General features: G+C 27.6%; 1 protein-coding gene across 1 annotated transcript; it reads right to left on the minus strand.

Moving 5' to 3' along the window:
• Positions 1-8,136: 8,136 nt before the first annotated feature.
• On the minus strand, positions 8,137-9,316 carry LOC132947500 (SCAN domain-containing protein 3-like). The gene is made up of 4 exons (XM_061017840.1): positions 9,289-9,316; positions 8,448-8,865; positions 8,291-8,379; positions 8,137-8,219 (listed from the first exon to the last, which is right to left on the minus strand). The coding sequence occupies exons 1-4, from the start codon at positions 9,314-9,316 to the stop codon at positions 8,137-8,139; spliced, it is 618 nt and encodes a 205-aa protein (XP_060873823.1).
• Between the last annotated feature and the right edge of the window lie 11,373 nt (positions 9,317-20,689).

Genomic DNA, 20,689 nt, shown 5'->3' on the forward strand with positions numbered 1-20,689 from the left:
ATGTACTAGATCTTAATAAATCTGTAGATTGTTGATAAAATGTAATTAATTTAGAAAGTTATTTAATATACAGTGTGATTTTTTAAGAATGATCACTTTTGCTTTATTATTAAATTTATTCAAATTCTGATTCTTAGAATTTTTTTAATTCAATGTTTTATTCATACAAAGTTTGAATTAGCATATTTTTGCATATTCTAGGAAAAGTGCATATTTGAGCAATTTTTAGGATATTTGTGAATAATTCGTCTTATTTTAATGTAGGTACTTAAAATTGTTATGAAAAATAATATTCAGATAACATTCAAAAATATACTGGGAGTTACCGTGGTGGGCTCCCGCCCAAGTGTATATTTTGATCCATACACATAATCATAAAGTTAATTTCTATTTTCCATTATCCATAGAGTACGGACTACATTAAAACAAAATGATTTATGTCGGTATATTGGTACGATTATTATTTATTATACATAGTTTTACAGAAAATGCACTGAACTATAATATACAGATAGCGAATTGCGAAATAAAAATCCTCTGAAAAAAATCACGGATTCTAGAAAAAATGATGTCCTTAATACAAAATAGCTTACCTACTATCGAGAAAACGTTAACTAGGCCCGGAAATTAAATATACCTAATAAAAAAGGTAGGTTTTAAACTGGACCCAAAAATGTTGCCCAATAAAATATAATAGTTAAGCACGACATAATTTAATCTGCAAATATATTTTACTTTTAATTCTTAACACCGAACATATTACTTACATTTTTACACAATTTTACATTTATATAACGAATTTCATACTATGAATAATAATACGAAAATTAAATTCTTTTTTTGTGGTTAATGAAAATCGCCCGCCCATGGTGTCCTCTGGGTAATGCTGATTAGTTCTCAAATATATCATATGAATATTTTATTCGGGCCGAGTATAGGTACACTTTAATCATTTTTACTTTAAAAAAAAAAAAACCCGGGCCGAGTTTTCAACTAAATAATTTTTATATAAAAAAAACAGAGACCGATTTTACAATCGCCCATTACAATCATATGCAATTGATTGATCAAAATATGTTTTTTAAAAGCTAATTATAGTGTAATTATGAGCACACTGTTAATATTTAATTACAAATATACAGAGTGTTCACGCTAAGAGGTACCACTCAATATTTCAGTTTTATGATCTTATATTGAAATGCGATTTTCACCGAATGACAGATAGTACTTAAATACACATTTTCAGATAAATTTCAAATTTTTAACATTTAAAGTATACAGACGTCAGGCTTCAGAAAAATAAAAAAAAATCAATTCTACACGGCAGAAAAATATATTATTACCTATATATAATTATATTTCATTTTCATAAATTTTAATACAATTTTTCATTATTACGAGGAAGGATTGTTGGTGGAACACTAAGAAAATCACCTTTATACAAAAAAATGGATGCATTATTATTATAACATTAAATATTATTATATTATTTATAATTTATAATTTACTTAAATTAATTATTATTAATATAATCTGTTATAATTATTACTTTTTTACTATGTATTATTAAGTTCATCATATATCATACTCATTGTCTTTTTAATAGCTGTTCAGCATTTTATTCTAATAAAAAATTACGTTTTATGCTTAATTTGATATTATTAATAATTGTGCTTATATAATTTTATTTTCATGCATTAAATCCTTATAATATTCTCATAGTCTAAGAAAATGAAATTTCATACATGTAAAATAACAAATACCGTTTACATAAGCAAAAACGAAAATTTTCAAACTGTGTAGATAATCAGCGAATATTAAAAGTATGATATATCGTTATAATAGCAGTTGAAAAATATTAAAAATACATTGGCACAGTTTTTTTTTATAAGCTTTTAAAGTTCGAATTTTGACAAAATTTATCAAATTTAATAATGTAATAATTATTTTGTAGTTAAACATTTATAAAATATTCAACTTTTAGGTATAGCTAAGGATTGAAAATTTAAGACAAGGTTCCATTTAAATAGGTTATATATAAATTAATATTATTAAAGTGACCCTAATTAATAATTTTTGTATCCGCTTACTAATCGATTCTGTTTTTTTGTATGTGTATCCGCTAATAAAGCGTTCACATTATATTGTGCACACGGTTGAATTGTAGCACATTATTATCTATTATAATTATGCTTGAAGTAGACATATAAAGTTACTAGAATCGTAAGTTTTTACTTTATTTCTATTATTATTCTCGCCGTCAAACTTAGCGGCCGGTTAATGTCAACATCGGTGCCATCATTGTATATTTTGTAAGGGTATTAAATTGTGTAGAATTTTATTTATTTAGTAATAAGTGTTATGAGTTTAAAATAAATTTCTATTTCCTCCCTTATACACTTTCATAATTACAACACTATTCTGTGATATGAAACAAATTAAAAATTATTTAATACAAATTATTGAATAAAATGTATGAAAATGGATTGTAAAATAATAATTTTTATTAATTATCGAATTATAAAATGTGTCAAAATTAAATATATGAATAATATACAACAAATCCTGACTAATTCAAACTTAAAAATTGTTTTTTAAACACGTATTTCAATGAGTTAACAACAATAATGGTACAAAAACATTTGAGGATAAAATTATTTTAGAATTTATATGTTTGTATGTTTGTTTATAAGTTTGTGAATTTAGGTTTATACGCATACGCGCAAGCACAACACAGTACTTTACTGCCACGTTTATAGAGAATTTTGATTTTTGCGTAATTTAACGAGATTTTAATGATTGCGAATTAACAATTTGAACATTCAGAGAGCCATCTTATTTCTACAACAAATTAAACTAGAACAATAAAAAAAAATTAACACATTTTCGCTTAATCAAAATTTTGTTTATTTACACCTCGTAATCAGTATTATGACTATCTTGTTCTAATGTATGTATGTAGTCAAGCAGCGCTGTAGCTAGGAGGGGGCTTAACTTAAGCAGCTTGAGTGCTTAAATAGTTGTATTTACCTTGATTGTAGTATTCAGTATTGCATATTATATTATTATGATGAGGTAACTACCAGTTATCTATTCAGTTCTATAAATTACAGTGAGCTCTAAATAAATTTGAAAACCATAATAAGTACAACTAGTTCTTAATGATAGACAATTATTGTTTAATTATTTATGACTAATTTATTAATTTTAGATTCTGATTTTAATGTTTTGTTTTTAAAATAATGTGTGATTTTTTAAAAATTTTATTTGTGTCTGTCATCATCTTTTAGAATAGTAAAAATGTTAAGATTTTCTGCAGCACCATCTTTTCTGATCGGGAAGTAAATCTAGGCGGTACTCTTAAATTTGGTTTGGTGGTCAAAAGTAAAAATTTCGCAGTATTTTTCATAAGCACTGGGTAAATCAAAAAAAAAAATTAAGGAAAATTGGTAATTTTTACGCAAAATAGGTTTTCCACAAAATCGATTTTAGATTTTAGTGTAACTCTAAAACAAATGAACATATATATATATGTGATTTTCACTGATTGTTTATATTCGCATTTTTATACACGATAAAATTTTAAAAATATATTGATTTGTTTTGAACTGTTTAGGAACATTTTCATTTTCCAATTGTCTTAGTCTTTTTTTCTAATGTCTGTAGAACTTTTTTTTTTTGGGTCTATGAATTTCAATAAAACTTTATTTGTCGGGTAAAAAAGCTTGAACATTTAATATAAGGCTCATACTATATTGTTACAATGGCATTTGAAAAATATTAAAAATCCTTAGTCACAGTTTTTAAAAATTAAGTAAAAATGGGATTATTTACAAAAAATCGATTTTTGTTATTGGCACAATTTTTTTTATATGCAATTTAACTCTTAATTTCTAAAACAAGGTTTCACATAAATATGTTATATATAAATTACTTTATTCACAATAATATCATAAAATATACTTGGTAATATCATATGCTGACCGACCGTTTTCTCTCAGAATGGTTTTTCTTAGAGATGGAGAATTTACGTAAAAAAAATATCGGTAAATTTACCGGTAAATTTTACGGTAAATTTACCAATAATGTTGTAAAAATGGTAAAATAGCTAAATCTTAGAGCCATTGTTATTTTTTACTATTAGACATTAGTAAATACTAAATACGATTCGTATTAGGTACTAATGTTGTATACCTACTTGTTAAATCTAGTTCTTTCTAATAATAACAATAATTAACAAAAAATTTAAAAAATGAATCTAAAATATCTATTGTTCTGTATTAGACATTAGTAATTAGTACATTTTATGAAATATGAATATTGAATTATTCATATTACAATTAATAAATAATTTAAACTAAACTAAACTATCAAAATTCACATTACCTTTATTTCTTTTTAAGTCAAAACATTTATATTTAGACTTAACTTTTGTATTGATAATAGTATATTATCAATATCACATTATCTGCATTCTTGGTATCTCCCTATAAAATCTTTCCTAATTACCTACTGATATTTAATGTTCTAATATATATTAGGGGTGGCAGAATATTGATTTTATAGTATATAACAAACTATATAAACAATAACAAGTATATAAATTATAAATATTACAAATGATAATATCACAGAAGTTCCTTTTTCGGTTTACCTACTTTGGTCCAACCTGTTTATTACCTATATTAAGATTTATCTTAAACCGTGATTAGTACTTTATTCATTATTGTATTGTTAACATTTGATAAAAAATATATCTCTTTACAATTTAGACTAGGCGTTTTCGATTTCATTTGATTAGAGAGGTCACACAACATTTTTTTTTGGTAAAAAATAATTTACCGGTAAAAAAAAATTGGTAAAATTTACGGTAAATTTTTTTACCGGTAAAAAATTACCTGGTAAATTTACTCCACTCACATCTCTAGTTTTTCTTATACAATGATATTATATTATAATTAAATTCAAATTTAACACTGTCCATTATACAGCGACCCACTTGTAACCTAGTGTATAGCTGAGTGACATCATTTTAACAAGTTTTTGATATTTTATTTTTGTGTCTGCGTACACGATAAGAAGTCGATATGATGATACGATTTTAACTTCAGTATCTTGTTCAGTATCTGTAAATTCGATTTTTGTCATCATTTATCAAATTGAAAATTTAAAAATTTGTAGTTTAAAATGTATAAAATGTTTAACTTTTATAGCTAATGGTTAAATAGGGTACCACATAAGTTTGTTAATAAGTAACTAAAAAATATAAAAGATAGTTTTCTTTTTATAGTTATTTAATGTTCGTATTTGGACGAAATAAATATTTAAATGAAGAACGATTTTAGTTTTGTGTTAAATTTTAATAATTTTATTTGTGTGTTGGGTATTTGCGATTGAGTGACTGAATACATCGATCGATGAACTCACGCAGTTATATAATACTATTATGTTAGTTATAAACACAAATTAACAATCTAAGATACATATCATGGTACTAACTATAGCTACTAGTTTTTTTAATATTTTAGATTCTAAGTGGAACGATGAATGTATTTTTTACACTGATGTGTGTCTTTTTTTTTTTATTTTTGTTTCTGTGTACACGATAAGTAGTCGAAATAATGCTTTGCTTTTCAACTTCAGTATCTTGTTCGATTGGAAAGTGAGTATTGTTGATGCATTGAGGAGGTCAAAATTCAAAATGTTTAATAATTTTAAAATTAATTTTGTATAATTTATAATATTGTCAACTATTTTTTTTTAAATATATATGTATTTCAATGAGTTAATAACAATAATGGTACAAAAACATTTGCGAAAATAATTATTTTAGAATTTACATGTTTGTATGTTTAATCTAAGATTTTAAAATGTATTTCAATATTCCTCACAAGTTTTTATACCCTTATCAAAAAAAATTCAAATTAAATTCAAAGTCAAGTTACATTTTTACGAGCTTTTGAAATTCATATTTTCACAACATTTGATATTCACTTGATTTCTCTAGTAACGGTTTTCTTATTTTGTTGTAATTAAAAAACGAATGACTGTAGATAAATGAAAATTTCACTGAACGTTAATATTAAACATTTTCTATACACCGTAACAATTTCCAAATAATATGAATTGTTTTGAGCTATTTACGGACATTTTCAGTTTCCATTTTTTTTTAGTTTTTTTTTCTATAAATATTAATAAAATTTTAATTTTTGGTTAAAAAAGCGTGAAAATGTAATGCAAGGATTATACTATATTGTTATACAAAAATTACTTTATTCACAATAATATCATCAAACATACTTGGTAATATCATAGGCTGACTGACCGTTTTCTCTCATAATCGTTTTTCTTAAACAATGATAGTATATAATTTAAATTTAAATATATCACCGTCCATTATACAGTGGGTCACAATTGACAAAAAGCATAGCGACATCCTCTTACCAACTTTTTTATTTTTTTTTTTTGTGTCTGTATACACGATAAGTACCTACCTAGTTGAAATAATGCTTCTATATTAACTTCAGTATCTTGTTCGATGGGAAAGTGAATATTGTTGGTGCATTGAGGAGATCAAAATTCAAAATCCTCAATAGTTTTCAAAAATGACAGGATAAACAACATAAAAATTAAGGAAAACGGGAATTTTTACGCAAAATAGGTTTTAAAAATTAAACAGATTTTGGGTACATTTTTCCCGGCCCACTGGAGGCTACACACCATATTACTCATGGTGTGACCTCACAGGGTTACCGGGATGATTGGGTGTGCGGGCTTGTTACAGCCAGAACCACGTGTTGAGGGGAACAAAAAAATTATATGTGGTCCCCCGTCTTGCGACGCCTAACAAGATCGTGCATTTAATCATATTACGACAGATGAGTGTAGTTGACCGACGTCGACCAGCATCAGCATTGCCCGTCCTTCGGACCCTCGTGGGTGGACTTAGCTCATCATGGTGGAGTGACGTGGGTGTCCAAAAATGTTCCTCAACCACAACGGTGAAATGTCAAAACGCCGGATCGGTGAAGCGTTGTATTTGTGACGCACACGGAAATGTCTTGTTCTATCAAGAACGTGTTGACGGTGGAGCGTGGTTCCGTGAAGACGGTGGAAAAAGCGTCGACTAGTCGAGCGGAACCGTTGAAAAAAAATGTCGACCAATCGAGCGAAACGCTGTTGAAAACATATTGTGTGGTTCATAGGTAGAGTACTAGAGTACTCTTGCTACAAATATTTTTTAGTTTAAGCCTTTAAGGTGAGTGTTTTTAAAATAAACTAATAAAACAACAATAATTTATTCGTGTGTGCTTTAACCCTGAAAACCACATTTTTATTTGTTATTCCATCGGAGTAAACTTTGGTATACAGACTTCAGGCTTCAGAACAATAAAAAAAAAATCAATTCTACACGGCAGAAAAATATATTATTACCTATATATAATTTTATTTCATTTTAATACATTTTAATATAATTAACTATATTGTAATATAATTTTTCATCATAACGCGGAAGGATCATTGGTGGAACACTAAGAAAATCGCCTTCATAAAAAAGATGAAATGCATTATTATTATAATCTGTTATAATTATTACTGTTTCACTATGTATTATTAAGTTCATCATATTTCATACTCATTGTCTTTTTATTTTTTAAAAGCTGTATAGCATTTATATTCTAAATATTAAATTTTTTGGTTTATTTGATAATAATAATTGTGCCTAAATAATTTTATTTTTACGCATTAAACGCTTGTAATATTCTCATAAGCTAATACAATAAAATTTCATACATATAAAATAACGTATACCGTTTTGAGAAGCAAAAAAAAACGTTATTTGTTCAAGTGGTACATGAAAATTTTCATACTGTGTAGATGGGTAAGCGAATATTAAAAGTATGAGAACCACTGGTATATTATAAGTATATATGTTACGGGCAAAGTAGACTTTAGGGTAATGTTTACATTGCCCGGACTTAATATTAATTTTTTTAAATACTATTACTTTTTGATCACAATTACACTGAACAATACATAAATATCATGACTAAAATTATTTATTTTTACAAGTATTATTAGAATGACATTTTGAATTGTATTTTTTCCCTGATGCCTTACATTTACATTTTTTGTTTAAACATTGTTGAGGCCAATTACATCTATCATTGCATCTAACTTTCCTTCGGTGGTTCCTATCTTATAGTTATCGTCATGGACTATAATAATAAATATAAATATTAAAATTATATTTATTATACTTAAATTTATAGTAAAATTCGTGTTTTACCTGATAGGATAACTCCGAGAATACAACGAAGGTCGCTGTGAGGTCTGTCTACATCAGGTATTTTGATTTTGACGGTTTCACCCACTTTTCTTTCACAAAATCTTTTTTCGGATTATTCTTTCATTCGATTCGCTTGAATTTTGAAGTTTCGACCCACTCTGTTCTTACAGTAGTTATTTTATTTATTCTATTATCTATTTTTTTTTCTTCATTAATTTCTTCAATCAATGCTTCATCAAATTCACTATGATCTCCAGTATTCATTGACGTAATAGCTGCCTCTAAATCTTCTTCGGTTTTCAATTTATTAATGATTGATATTGGAAGTAGCGATGATTTTAATCCAATTTTAGCACTACATCCAAACATTGCTTCATATTGGCTGCATTTTATTCCATGATGTAAGGTTCGATTTTTTATGAATTGAACAAATTTTAGTCCTTCACTCCATTGTTTTGTTTTGTTGTCTTGTAACCAAGTGGCAAGTATATTTTCCACATCTTGATTGGTCCTTTTGACGGACCCTTGACTTGACTGCGAATGTCTCGGTTTTTCTAGATTTTTTAAATATTGTTCTTCCATTTTAATAAATTTAATTTAAATACCATACATTAATTTAGCGAACGCTGAACACTATACCTACTAACACTACAACACGACACGACTATCCACTGCGCTATACTAAATAGTATTAAAAACTCACATTTTGTACGATTCAATGATTAAGAAAATAATTATTGTAGAATACCAAAAAGGTTATACCGATTAACCGATAAGCCGTTAGCTTTAACGATTTCACTAGAGTTAATAGTAATTCTAAAACATGTATTGACCATATTTTTGTAAAACAATCTAAGACTATAGCTGATCACGCTATCATAAATGGTAGTACATTTACTGCATATATCCTTAAATGTAATATAACTGATCACTTTAGCACTATTATTATTAACGAGATACCACCTCTCATCGATAAAAAACAATAGTATTAATTATACTGAACGGATCCTTATTAACTTTGACCATCTTAATATGCTAATTAGTACCGAGAATTGGGATTGGCTAAATCATTATAATTGTGTAGATAATATGCTTGAAAAATTTAATCAGGTGCTAAATTCGTTTATTAATTCATTCTCAACCAATATTAAGCATTGTAAATTTAAAATAAAAAAATTAAACAATGGATTACTAAAGGGTTAATTACGTCAATAAGAAATCGAGAAAAATTATATAAGAAATTACTCAAACAACCATTCAATACGTTACTTAAATGTAAATACTTTAAATATAGGAACATGTTAAATAATACAATTAAGCTAGCCAGGAACCTTTACTATCAAAATCTTATAAATCTTGCGGGCTCAGATTCTTAAAAAATATGGAATTTAATTAAAGATGTATCATACACTAATAAATCAAAAAAATCAAATGTTAGCAATCTAAGAAATAACGATGGTGAAAAAATAACTGGAAAGCAAAACATAGCACACGAGTTTAATAGTTTCTTCTCTAAAGTCGGCAGCGTAATTTCTAATAATATTAAGATTAGCAATTTCCAACCTATAAGTTTTGATACACTAAACAAAAACTGTTATATTTCTGAAACTATATTTTTAAAACCAATTGAAACACTTGAAGTCCTTAACCTATTAAATAGTATTAAAAGTTTCAATTCCTTTTCTGAAAACTCGATATCTAATTATATTCTTAAAAAAACGTCAAATGCTATAGCTGTACCCTTAAATATTGCTCTTCCATTTTAATAAATTTAATTTAAATACCATACATTAATTTAGCGAACGCCGAACACTATACCTACTAACACTACAACACGACACGACTATCCACTGCGCTATACTAAACAGTATTAAAAACCCACATTTTGTACGATTCAATGATTAAGAAAATAATTATTGTAGAATACCAAAAAGGTTATACCGATTAACCGATAAGCCGTTAGCTTAACACAATAAAAAAAAAAATTCACTTAGCAAAGATTAAAATAAAAGCTCAAGTTACCATGTCCAATTTACTATAGGCAAAATGTACTTGGACCGATCGAAGTGTAATCCTGCCCGGCCAAAATAGTAATTTAATGCATTGCCCAAAAACATCGGCCAAAGTATACAAAGTCCACTTTGCTATATAATTATATTATAATTATACAATAATATGTTGGTCTTTACTGCAGTTAAACAGTAACATTACATTCCCACACCGACTGTTAATCTGTTGAATAAAATATTATAGTATCTATATTATTTGTAAAAATGATTGAATTATAAAATGTATTAAAATGAAATGTATTATAATATTATCCATGGGTGTCACAGTGAGCACTAATCCCGTTTGTGCCACACGACCCACCATCACCACACCTTTCGTTTCCAGTAGCAGATCTGATATGCATATTGTATTTTTTATATTTATTCTGTTTGTGTTTTTGTCATATAAATTATCTGTCCTTGGCCTGTTGCCTCAGATAGTTTTATATTCTCATTCTTAAAACCTTGTATTGTTTACTTTCTGCGGCCAACGCCCTTTTATTATCACTATTATTTTATTATTATTATTATTAAAAAGTATTTGAGAACCTATTATTATACAGTATATCTGGTATATAATAAACTGTTTAAAAATTGTATTTAAAATATTCCTCAAAAAATAATTTTTTCTAATGTATTTTAAATTTAAGTATTAATACTATTTATTTTTATCAATTAGTATATACATTTTACTAACCGACATAAATAGGTATTATTGGGATTGTAAGCATATATTTCATTTTCATACATTTTATAATTCAATAATTTTAAAAAAAACTATATACTGTCAGGTGTGTATGAAAATACTATATATTGCAATTAGCTAAAACTTTAAAACTAAGCCTGACCTCGAAATTCTGACTTCACTACATAGGTACGTTAAAACAAGAATGTGATTAGTCATAATACTGATTACACTGTATATAAATTATATTTTTATGATATTTTTTTTTTAATACCTAATCTAGTCAGTCAGGATTTCTTCTTTTATATTATTCATATATTTCATTTTAATACATTTTATGATTCAATAATGTGTACAATAGTTTTATAATATACTGTAACGGAGTAGCCGTGACCACATAAAAACGGTCCTTTTCAGGACCACCAATCAGCGGACAGTATGCTAGCACAAGCCACACAAACTAACGTTAGGGACAATAACTAGGCCCCAAGTAACAGTCTTCAACATCTCTTCATACCTTTAATACCTAGCACAGAACGAAGAAACGAAGACCCGAAGACCCGAAGACCACCAGCATAGCAATCCAACTGAAACTACAGACGAAGTGATCGATACGGCGGCGAATACGATATATTTCAACGATTTAAGACTTAAATCATTATTTTGAAAGTTATTTCCTTCAAAAGTTGCCGAATTTACGTATTTTAAAGAGTTAAGAATGATAGGGAAATGAGCGGTACCAATAGCACATTTTTTTGTAACTATGAAATGTATGAAAATTAAATATTTATGTGAATTACTGTGAGCACTTTTACAATTTGTTTGCTTATTAAAATTAATGTCAAAAAGTATTTGAAAACCATCCTAGTATTTGATAAATTGTTTAAAAATAATATTTAAAATATTCCCCAAAATATAATTTTTCTTATGTATTTTTAATTTAAGTATTTAATACTGTTTGTTTTTATCAATTATTAGTTCCTACATTTTATTGGCCGACATATTATTGGTTTTTTTTTTATCAAACATTTCCTCTTTTTAATATCAATAAAGCTTTGTTTGAGGATTTTGACAGTGGAATTTAAATTATTTATATATTAGTATTTAAAAAATATTAATCATAAATCATCTGTACGACTGTGTGCCAATATATTGACAATAATTACTATGTCGAAATAATTCCCCAATCCACCCCCGAAAGCATACATTCAATGCTATTTGCATAGTTTCCACACTAATCGAACAGTAATCTTACATTCTTACAAGGCTGGGCAAGTTAACGATTTTTTTTAACTCAGTTAAGTTAAGGTAATATGCATCAACAACAAAAAGTTAAAAGTTAAAAGTTAATTTAACTATAGGTTAACTCAGTTAAGTTAATACAATTTTTTTGTTAACTTTTTATTAAGTTAAAAAAATGTTAATTTGTTTATACAACGCTAGCGTACTTGATTTTTTTTCCAACCCAAAACTAAATTATAGGATATAGTGTTAATACTTCATACAGTATTTCCATATAAGTTAGATTCGAATGACATACATTTTAAACTTTGAACATTTAACAACATATATCTTTTGATATGAAAAAGGAATAATCTGAAATAGTGAAATATTATAAAATTAAAAACAAAATAAATTAACTTAACTTACTTCTTAAAATGAAAAATTAGCTCGTTTATTTCACGTTAATTAAGAAAGAAATTTAGTAAGTTAACAGTTAAGTTAATGAAATGCCAAAAGTAACTAGTTAAGTTAAAAAGTTAAAATAAAATTAACTTTTTAACTTAACTTTAAATGTTTAACTCGTTAATGCCCAGCCTTGCGATCTTACACCTACCGTTTATCTGTAGCAGGGGCGTAATTAAGAGTGCATTAGGGTGGATAGATCCCCTCACCCAGAGCTTTTATAACATTCATTTATACAAGAAAAGTATAGTTTCTTTTATAAACCATACAAAAAAAACCACGTAAGTACCCAGTGTCTGTATTATATTTTATTACAAACAAAATTAATTTAATATTTTGAATAATTTCACTTTATAACCACCCTGAATTTATTTGTGTTGAAACCTACGTATTTCAATGAGTTTAGAAAAATTATGCAAAATAAATTAGTGGAAATCATTATTTTGGAATTTATATCAATCCAAAGTTTGCAAATCTAAGTTTATATGCGTATGCACAACACTGCTCTTAACTACCAAACTCAGTTCTATAAATTACAGATGCAAGCGCTATATAAATTTGATAACTTTGATATAACAGGTACAAATAGTTATTAATGATAGACAATTATTGTTTAATTATTAAGTATTTATTTATTTATTCGTTAATTTTAGATTCTGAGTTTCATATTTTGTTTTAAAAATTATGTTTTTTTTTAAAATTTATATCTAACCTTTTAGGACGGTAAAAATGTAAGGATTTTCTTCAACACCATCTTTTCTGATAGGAAAGTGAATCTAGTTGGTGCTCTAGGAGTGGGAGTTGGTGGTCAAAAGTAAAAATTTCCCAGTATTTTTCAAAAGCACCGGGAAAACGATGTAAAATTTAAAAAAAACGTGAATATCGCAAAATTGATTTTTGTTTTTGGCACAATTTTTTTATATGCAATTAAACTTAAAAGTTCGATTTTTGACAACATTTACCTATCAAATTGAACATTTAAAAATGGTTTTGTAGTGAAAAGTTTATAAAATGTTACATTTTTATAGATTTTAAAGATTGAAAATTTAAAACAGGCTACAACGTAAGTAAGTTATTGTGTAACCAACAAATCTAAAAATATAATAGACAGTTTAATTTTATACAGTGCTGCAATTAAAATTTTAAGGCCCCGGTTCAAAAATATCTTAGAGGCCATTTTAGTTTTGCTTAGCCATCAAGTATACCAAAAGCCCCCCTTCAAAAAAAAAATTAAATATATATACAGTTATTCTGGCTGTGTGTGCATGTGGTAACCAATACTTTTGCTCACATTGATGTATAAAATGCTTGCCCCCCCTGACATTTTTTTGGATTTCTTCTTATAAGTACTTAAGGGGGTTCGATACCGTGATTTTTTGTTTTTGTCTAACACACGCGCGACATAGTATTTTAGACGTGTTTTTTGCCAAACATACCAATAATTGATCTATTGAAGCGATAAGAATTCTGTAAACTGATTTGAATTCATCGTTGAAATCGACTTTCTCACATTTTTGATATTTCCCCCCAAATTTCAGAAAACGTCATATTAAAAAAGAGTATTTAAACATTTTTGTATTTCAATTTTTGGAGAAACTAAAATCAAAAAATCAAAATTGTTTGAAAATCGATTTCAAGTAGACTTGAGGACGAATTCAAATCTGTTTTCAGAATTCTCATCACTTTATTAGATTAATTGATATATTTGGCAAAGAATCCGTCTAAAATACTATGTCGCACGTGTGTTAGACAAAAACAAAACATCACGGTATGGAAATCCCTTAAGACAAAAACAGTTGTAGACAGGATACAGGCATTTTGAGTGTTCATCTATCAAACAAAAGTGTCCTACCCACTTGTCATTTGTCCTTATCGTTAGCAATTTCAACTTATGTGTAATAAAAAAATGTCCAACTGCACTTAACTATAATATTCAAAAAATATTTATATCATTATAATATTACATCTTAAATATTTGATTAAAAAAAAGTATATACTAATAACAAAATGTATTTATTTAATAAAGATACATTTATTACATTTATAAATGGCATACATATTTTGATCTTAGGAATTAAATATTTAAATTAATCAGTAAATTCCATGACAGATAAAGATGGTAAAATTGAAAATAGATACAAATGAATGAATCCTTAAAGTACATTCAAATATGAAAACCCACTGTACACTTAGAAAAGGGTGGACAAGTGTGTAATGATATGCTCACACAAAATTTTAATAAACTAAAATTTTACAGAATAATAAACAACGACCATACTGTTGTTTGTAGAAATTGGTCGCATCAAATAAAACCATTAACAACGACAATTAAGATATAGGCACGCACTTATAAAGGTATTACGTAGGATGTGTGTGACTTTATTTTATGCTGACACCAAAGAATAATCTAGTTCCCAGGCTCACTCTAACTTTTTAAAAAAACCGCCTACCACTCTCTGGTCAGCATCCTCGCGTCGTCCCTTAAACCAGTGCATGAGCACCAACCACTAGAGTAACAATCTCTCAAGTCCCATAAAAACCGATTTCAACGAGCGACAACTGGACTCCTTATGCGAGCAATAATCAGTGCGTTCTTTAATTCAATTTGTGTATTTGAAGTATTACTTTGTATAATCTAAAACCTAAAACTCCTACAATATTATCTACAAACAACTGCGAATCAGGTAAGGCATATAATATAATATTTTACGTTGATTGAAGTTAATACATTCTATGTGCTTCTTTCCATACAATTATATCGTACGGTGTATTTGATCTAATTCTCGAATACACGATCTCGAGAGCCCTCCGAACACCTGGAGGAAGGTAATAACGTAATTTTACTATTTTAATATAACTATCGACAGGAGTCGTATTTATATTTATCTTATTTCTACGTTATTACAAGTGGATGTCACTCTGCTGTACATTAGATAACAAATAGGTGACTATAAAAGCGGCTGTTAAATTTGAATTCAATGGTATTGTTGAAAGTGACGCTGGACGGACTAATGACTTCAGTATTAGTATAAATGAATTATAACACGACAATAATAGTAATAATACAATATGATTATGTATAAGTATAATAGGTATATAATAACGTACAACTGGACTATTTAACTGTGACAGTACACACACACCGTATACGCACTGTACGAAGGCGCCTGTACAAGTGAGTATTACATACTTCAAAGGCTCTATATATATGCACAACACAGGTCGTGTTACATCCGTAAAGATAGTGGGTCTAAACATTTTTATGTAGCAATAGCATTAAAAAATGAGGGCATTTTTTCCAAAAAACAACGGGTACTGTCGTATATTGCAGACAGTCGTCAAAATAATATTATTTAATATATATGTAATATAGGTGGGAATATTTCAAATTGTAAATTATTGACATAGGTCAGGCCAGCGAAGCAATATGTGCTGAGGCGACAATAATATTTTCTATATAACACCGCCGTACGCGCAGGCAAGACCCCCCCCCCCCCCCCCGTTGTCGCTGAGTGATTCGACGAAAACGTAGCTACGACGTGCGTGTGAAACGCCGATCGTAGTACGGGCTAGGCGATCTGAATTTGCTTAGTGTTTTATTTATGTTTGTTTTAAATACAATAAAAGTGTTTCCGACCTGAAAACCCGAGTTAAACATTATTTTAGTCATTCTTACGTTCTTACCTTTTATAGGAACAGCGCCGGGATATACGTACTATGTGTCAATGAAGTTTTATTAAACTGAATAGTGCCAAGGTATATGTAATCTTTGAGTCATTCCAACTAGATAGGAACGAACTAAGAATTGACAAGCACCTCAACGAGTTAACAGTGCCATTCTAATTAACTTTAGAGAGTGTCATTAACTAGAGAATACGAGGGTAAGGCGATAGTTGGTTTACCGCGTATTGTCTAATACGGGTGATACCACAGAGTGGCGCCCAACGGGGTTCTTATTCAGGGGCGGAGACATTTTTATTTTTTTTGTGCGTGTGCCCTGGTACCTCAACCTTGGCACGTTTAATTTTTCGAAGTGTTTATGTACGAGAAGTACAACAGTTTTTACGTGTGGTCTGAGAAAAATTCCCTTGGCACACCAATTTTTTTTGTACAAGTGAAGTACGACAATTGTATACGTTTTGGGTAGTAAAACCCGGAGCAAGTTTAGTGTTTTTACCTGTTAAAGTAAAATATAGTTTTTGTGTGTATTTGGGGTGCAGTAGTAACCCAGAACGCAATTTTGTGCGTGTGTATACCGAGTGAGTAACACATACGCGTTCGATAAATTTTTCTTACGGAAAAAGCAACGCTTGTACCTCGTGAGTACACCAATATATAATTTTTGTTGTTTTTTGTACAAGTGAAGTGCGACTAATTGTACATTTCTGGTAGTGTAACCGGGAGCAAATTTTTAGTGCTTTACAAGTTAAAATAACAGTTATAAGAGTTTTGGGTACAGTAGAAACCCAGAACGCAATTGTGTGCGTGTATACCGATTTACTAACAAATACGCGTTCGATTTTTGTCTTACCGACAAGACAACGTTTGTGCCGCGTGGAAACAATTTTGCTAACCGTGCGTCTACACATATACGCCAAGGTGAGCAACGTTTTGTAATATACTTACATATTAATATTAGGATTGTAGATTATTTTTTTAATAATTTAAATAATTTTTTATTAGTTTAATTTTCGTTCGCCCTTCAAAATTGTATTTAGTTTATTTCAAAAAAAAAAATATATTTTAATTTTAATTCTTAAATTATTCAAAAATTAAGTAGTTATTGTTAAGTATAAAATTAATAAAAATCAACTTCTTTCATTACAAAATTTTTCTTTAATTCAATTAAATCTTAATATGATATGAATGACGAAGAGCTTATAGCCTTAGGTTCGAAAATTACTAAATTAACAGATATTTATTCACATAAAAAATCAGAACTTATTGAACTATGCAAATCTAAACAATTAAAAAGCGTAGGAACCGTAGATAATCTAAGGGCTAGATTAGGGCGATAGTTGGTTTACCGCGTATTGTCTAATACGGGTGATACCACAATATCAAATAAACCAAATAATATTTAATGTCAATAATCATTCATTAAATTTAAAAGGAGACTTACTTATAGCGTACCACCAAATGATGAAAAATTATATTAAGATGTATGAAAATGAAATATTATTATATATAATAATATATTTATCTGCCATGTAGAATTGTATTTATTGTTGCTCAATTTTGCGTTTATACGTGTAAATATACGTGTGGTATATGTTTATACAACTATTTACCTACATGGTACTCACACTTGCGAAAAAACTATCTTGTCCTGAAACCAAAATATACCTAGGTACCTACTCAATAACTACCGTTGTTTACCCAGCGTAAGCTATTATAGTAGGTATATATAGCGACTTGAAATTTGGAATAGGGGTTCCTCTAATGCTCCAGATATGCAATTACAATTTTTATTTTAAACATGTATTTCAATGAGTTCATAACAATTATGGTACAAAACCATTTGTGTAAATAATTATTTATTAATAAAATAATTATTAAGTTTGTGATTTTAATTTTTAACGTATACGCACAAGCATAACACTCTACTTTACTGCAACGCTTATAGAGAGTTTTGATTTTTTATTTCTATAAGTATTTCAACGAGTAAATAATGATCAAAATGTGCACAATCAGCGAGTCATCTTATTTCTACAAGGCATTAAACTAGATAAGGTATTGAAAAAAAAAAAAACACAATTTTGACTTCATCAACATTTTATTTATTTACACTGTAAATGGTATATGGTTGTATAAACATTGTCCACACGCATATTTACACGTATAAACGCAAAAGCGAGCAACAATAAATAAAATTCTACACAGCAGAAAAATGTATTATTGTATATAATTATATTTCATTTTCATACGCTTTAATATAATTTTTAATCATATGGTGGTACACTATAAGTAAGTCTCCTTTTAAATTGAATGCATTATTATTGACTAAATATTATTTTGTTTATTTGATATTTTTAATAATATAAATAATAATCGTGCATATATAATTTATATAATTTATTGGTATGCATTAAATGCTAATACAATATCATAATTTCGTAGCTACTAATAAATAAAAATTCAACCCAAGTTCACTCTAAATTCAAGTTTAGTGATAGAATTAATTTAAATTTAGTGATACCTACATAACAATTTTCAAACAGTGCAGGTGGTACGCAAATATTAAAAGGATGATATATAATATATTATATAATATGTTAGTTTTTACAAAGATCGAATAGGCCGATCAATAATCATACTTTCTTACACCGACCGATCTGTGGAATAAAAATTATAGCATCTATATTATTTGTAAAAATTATTGAACTACACATTTTATGAAAATTAAAAGTTATACGTCAATACAGTGAGCACTAATACAATTTGTTTGCTTATTAAAAATACTATCAAAAAGTATTTTAGTACCTACCTAGTATATAATAAGCTGATAAAAAATAGTATTTAAAATATTCCCCAAAAATAATTTAATAAAAATATTATGATCAAACCTACTATAACTATATAATATCATAAGATTTAGAACAAGGTAGTCATAATACTGTTTATGAGGTGCAAATAAATAATATTTTGATTAAGTCAAAAATGTGTTAATTTTTTTTTTTTTAATGTCAAAGTTTAATTTGTTATAGAAATAATTTGACTCTCTGAATGTGCAAATTGTGATTTCGCTATCATTATTAACTTGTTAAAATACGTAAAGAAATCAAATTTCTCTATAAGTGTGGCAGTAAATTTCAGTGTTGTGCATTTGCGTATAAACTTAATATCGCAACTTCGAAATGATTTGAATTCCAAAATAATAATTTCCGGAAATAAATTTTACACCATTGTTCTTAACTTGTTGAAATACATATGTTTCAAAAAAAAAATAATGCTGGGTAATAAGTTATAACTTATAAAGTGAATTTATTCAAAATATTAAATTTATTTTGTTCGTATCATAGTATAATGAAGGTAGCTACTTACACGGTTTATAAAAGAAAGCCTTATTTTCTTGTATACGATGTTATTAAGGTTCTGGGGAAATCTATCAAACTCTCTCACCCACCTTTAATTTCACCCCTGCCACAGATAAACGGTCGGAGTAAGTATGTAAAGTTACTGTTCGATTAGTGTAGAAACTAAGCACAAATAGCATTTGATGCATGATTTCAAAGGTGGATTGGTGCGGATCTTTGATAATAAAAAAACCTATAATTCAGTTATTAAAATCTATATACTTACTAATAGTGAAAATAAATAATGTTTAAAACTTAAATAGGAAAAACGTAAGAAAAATTATTTTTTGGAGAATATTGTTAATAGTTTATTAAATACTAGGCAGGTACTCAAATACTTTTTAAAAGTATGTTATACAACACTGTTAATAAGCAAACAAATTGTATAAGTGCTCTCTGTAATACAAATAATACATTTCATTTTCATATATTTTATAATTCAATAATTTTTACAAACAATATTATTTTATTTATTCCACAGATTAACGGTCAGTGTATGAAATATTTACTGTTAGACTGGTGTATAAACTAACATATTATTATATTACATATAATATATATTATGTACCTAACCTAACCAGTGGTTCTCATCCTTTTAATATATTTAAATTTGGTGAGATTATTAATTTATTTTTTGGTACATTTTTAAGACAGAATAAAAATAAAAATGATGATATATTTTAACTAATAAATTTAATTTTTAAAATGTTTGAAATTTCATTTATTTTTCAATTTGTTGGGCTATTCGGGCTATTCAGCAATAGTCTGAGACAATTTTATAACGTGAGGTTCATAGGTAGAGTACAAGAGTACTCTTGCCACAAAGATTTTTTAGTTTTATGTGAGTGTTTTTGTATTAATAAAACAACAATAATTTATTCGTGTGTGTTTTAACACTGAAAAC

The sequence above is a fragment of the Metopolophium dirhodum genome, chromosome 1 (genome assembly GCF_019925205.1).
Source record: "Metopolophium dirhodum isolate CAU chromosome 1, ASM1992520v1, whole genome shotgun sequence".
In the NCBI taxonomy this organism is placed as follows: Eukaryota; Metazoa; Arthropoda; class Insecta; order Hemiptera; family Aphididae; genus Metopolophium; species Metopolophium dirhodum.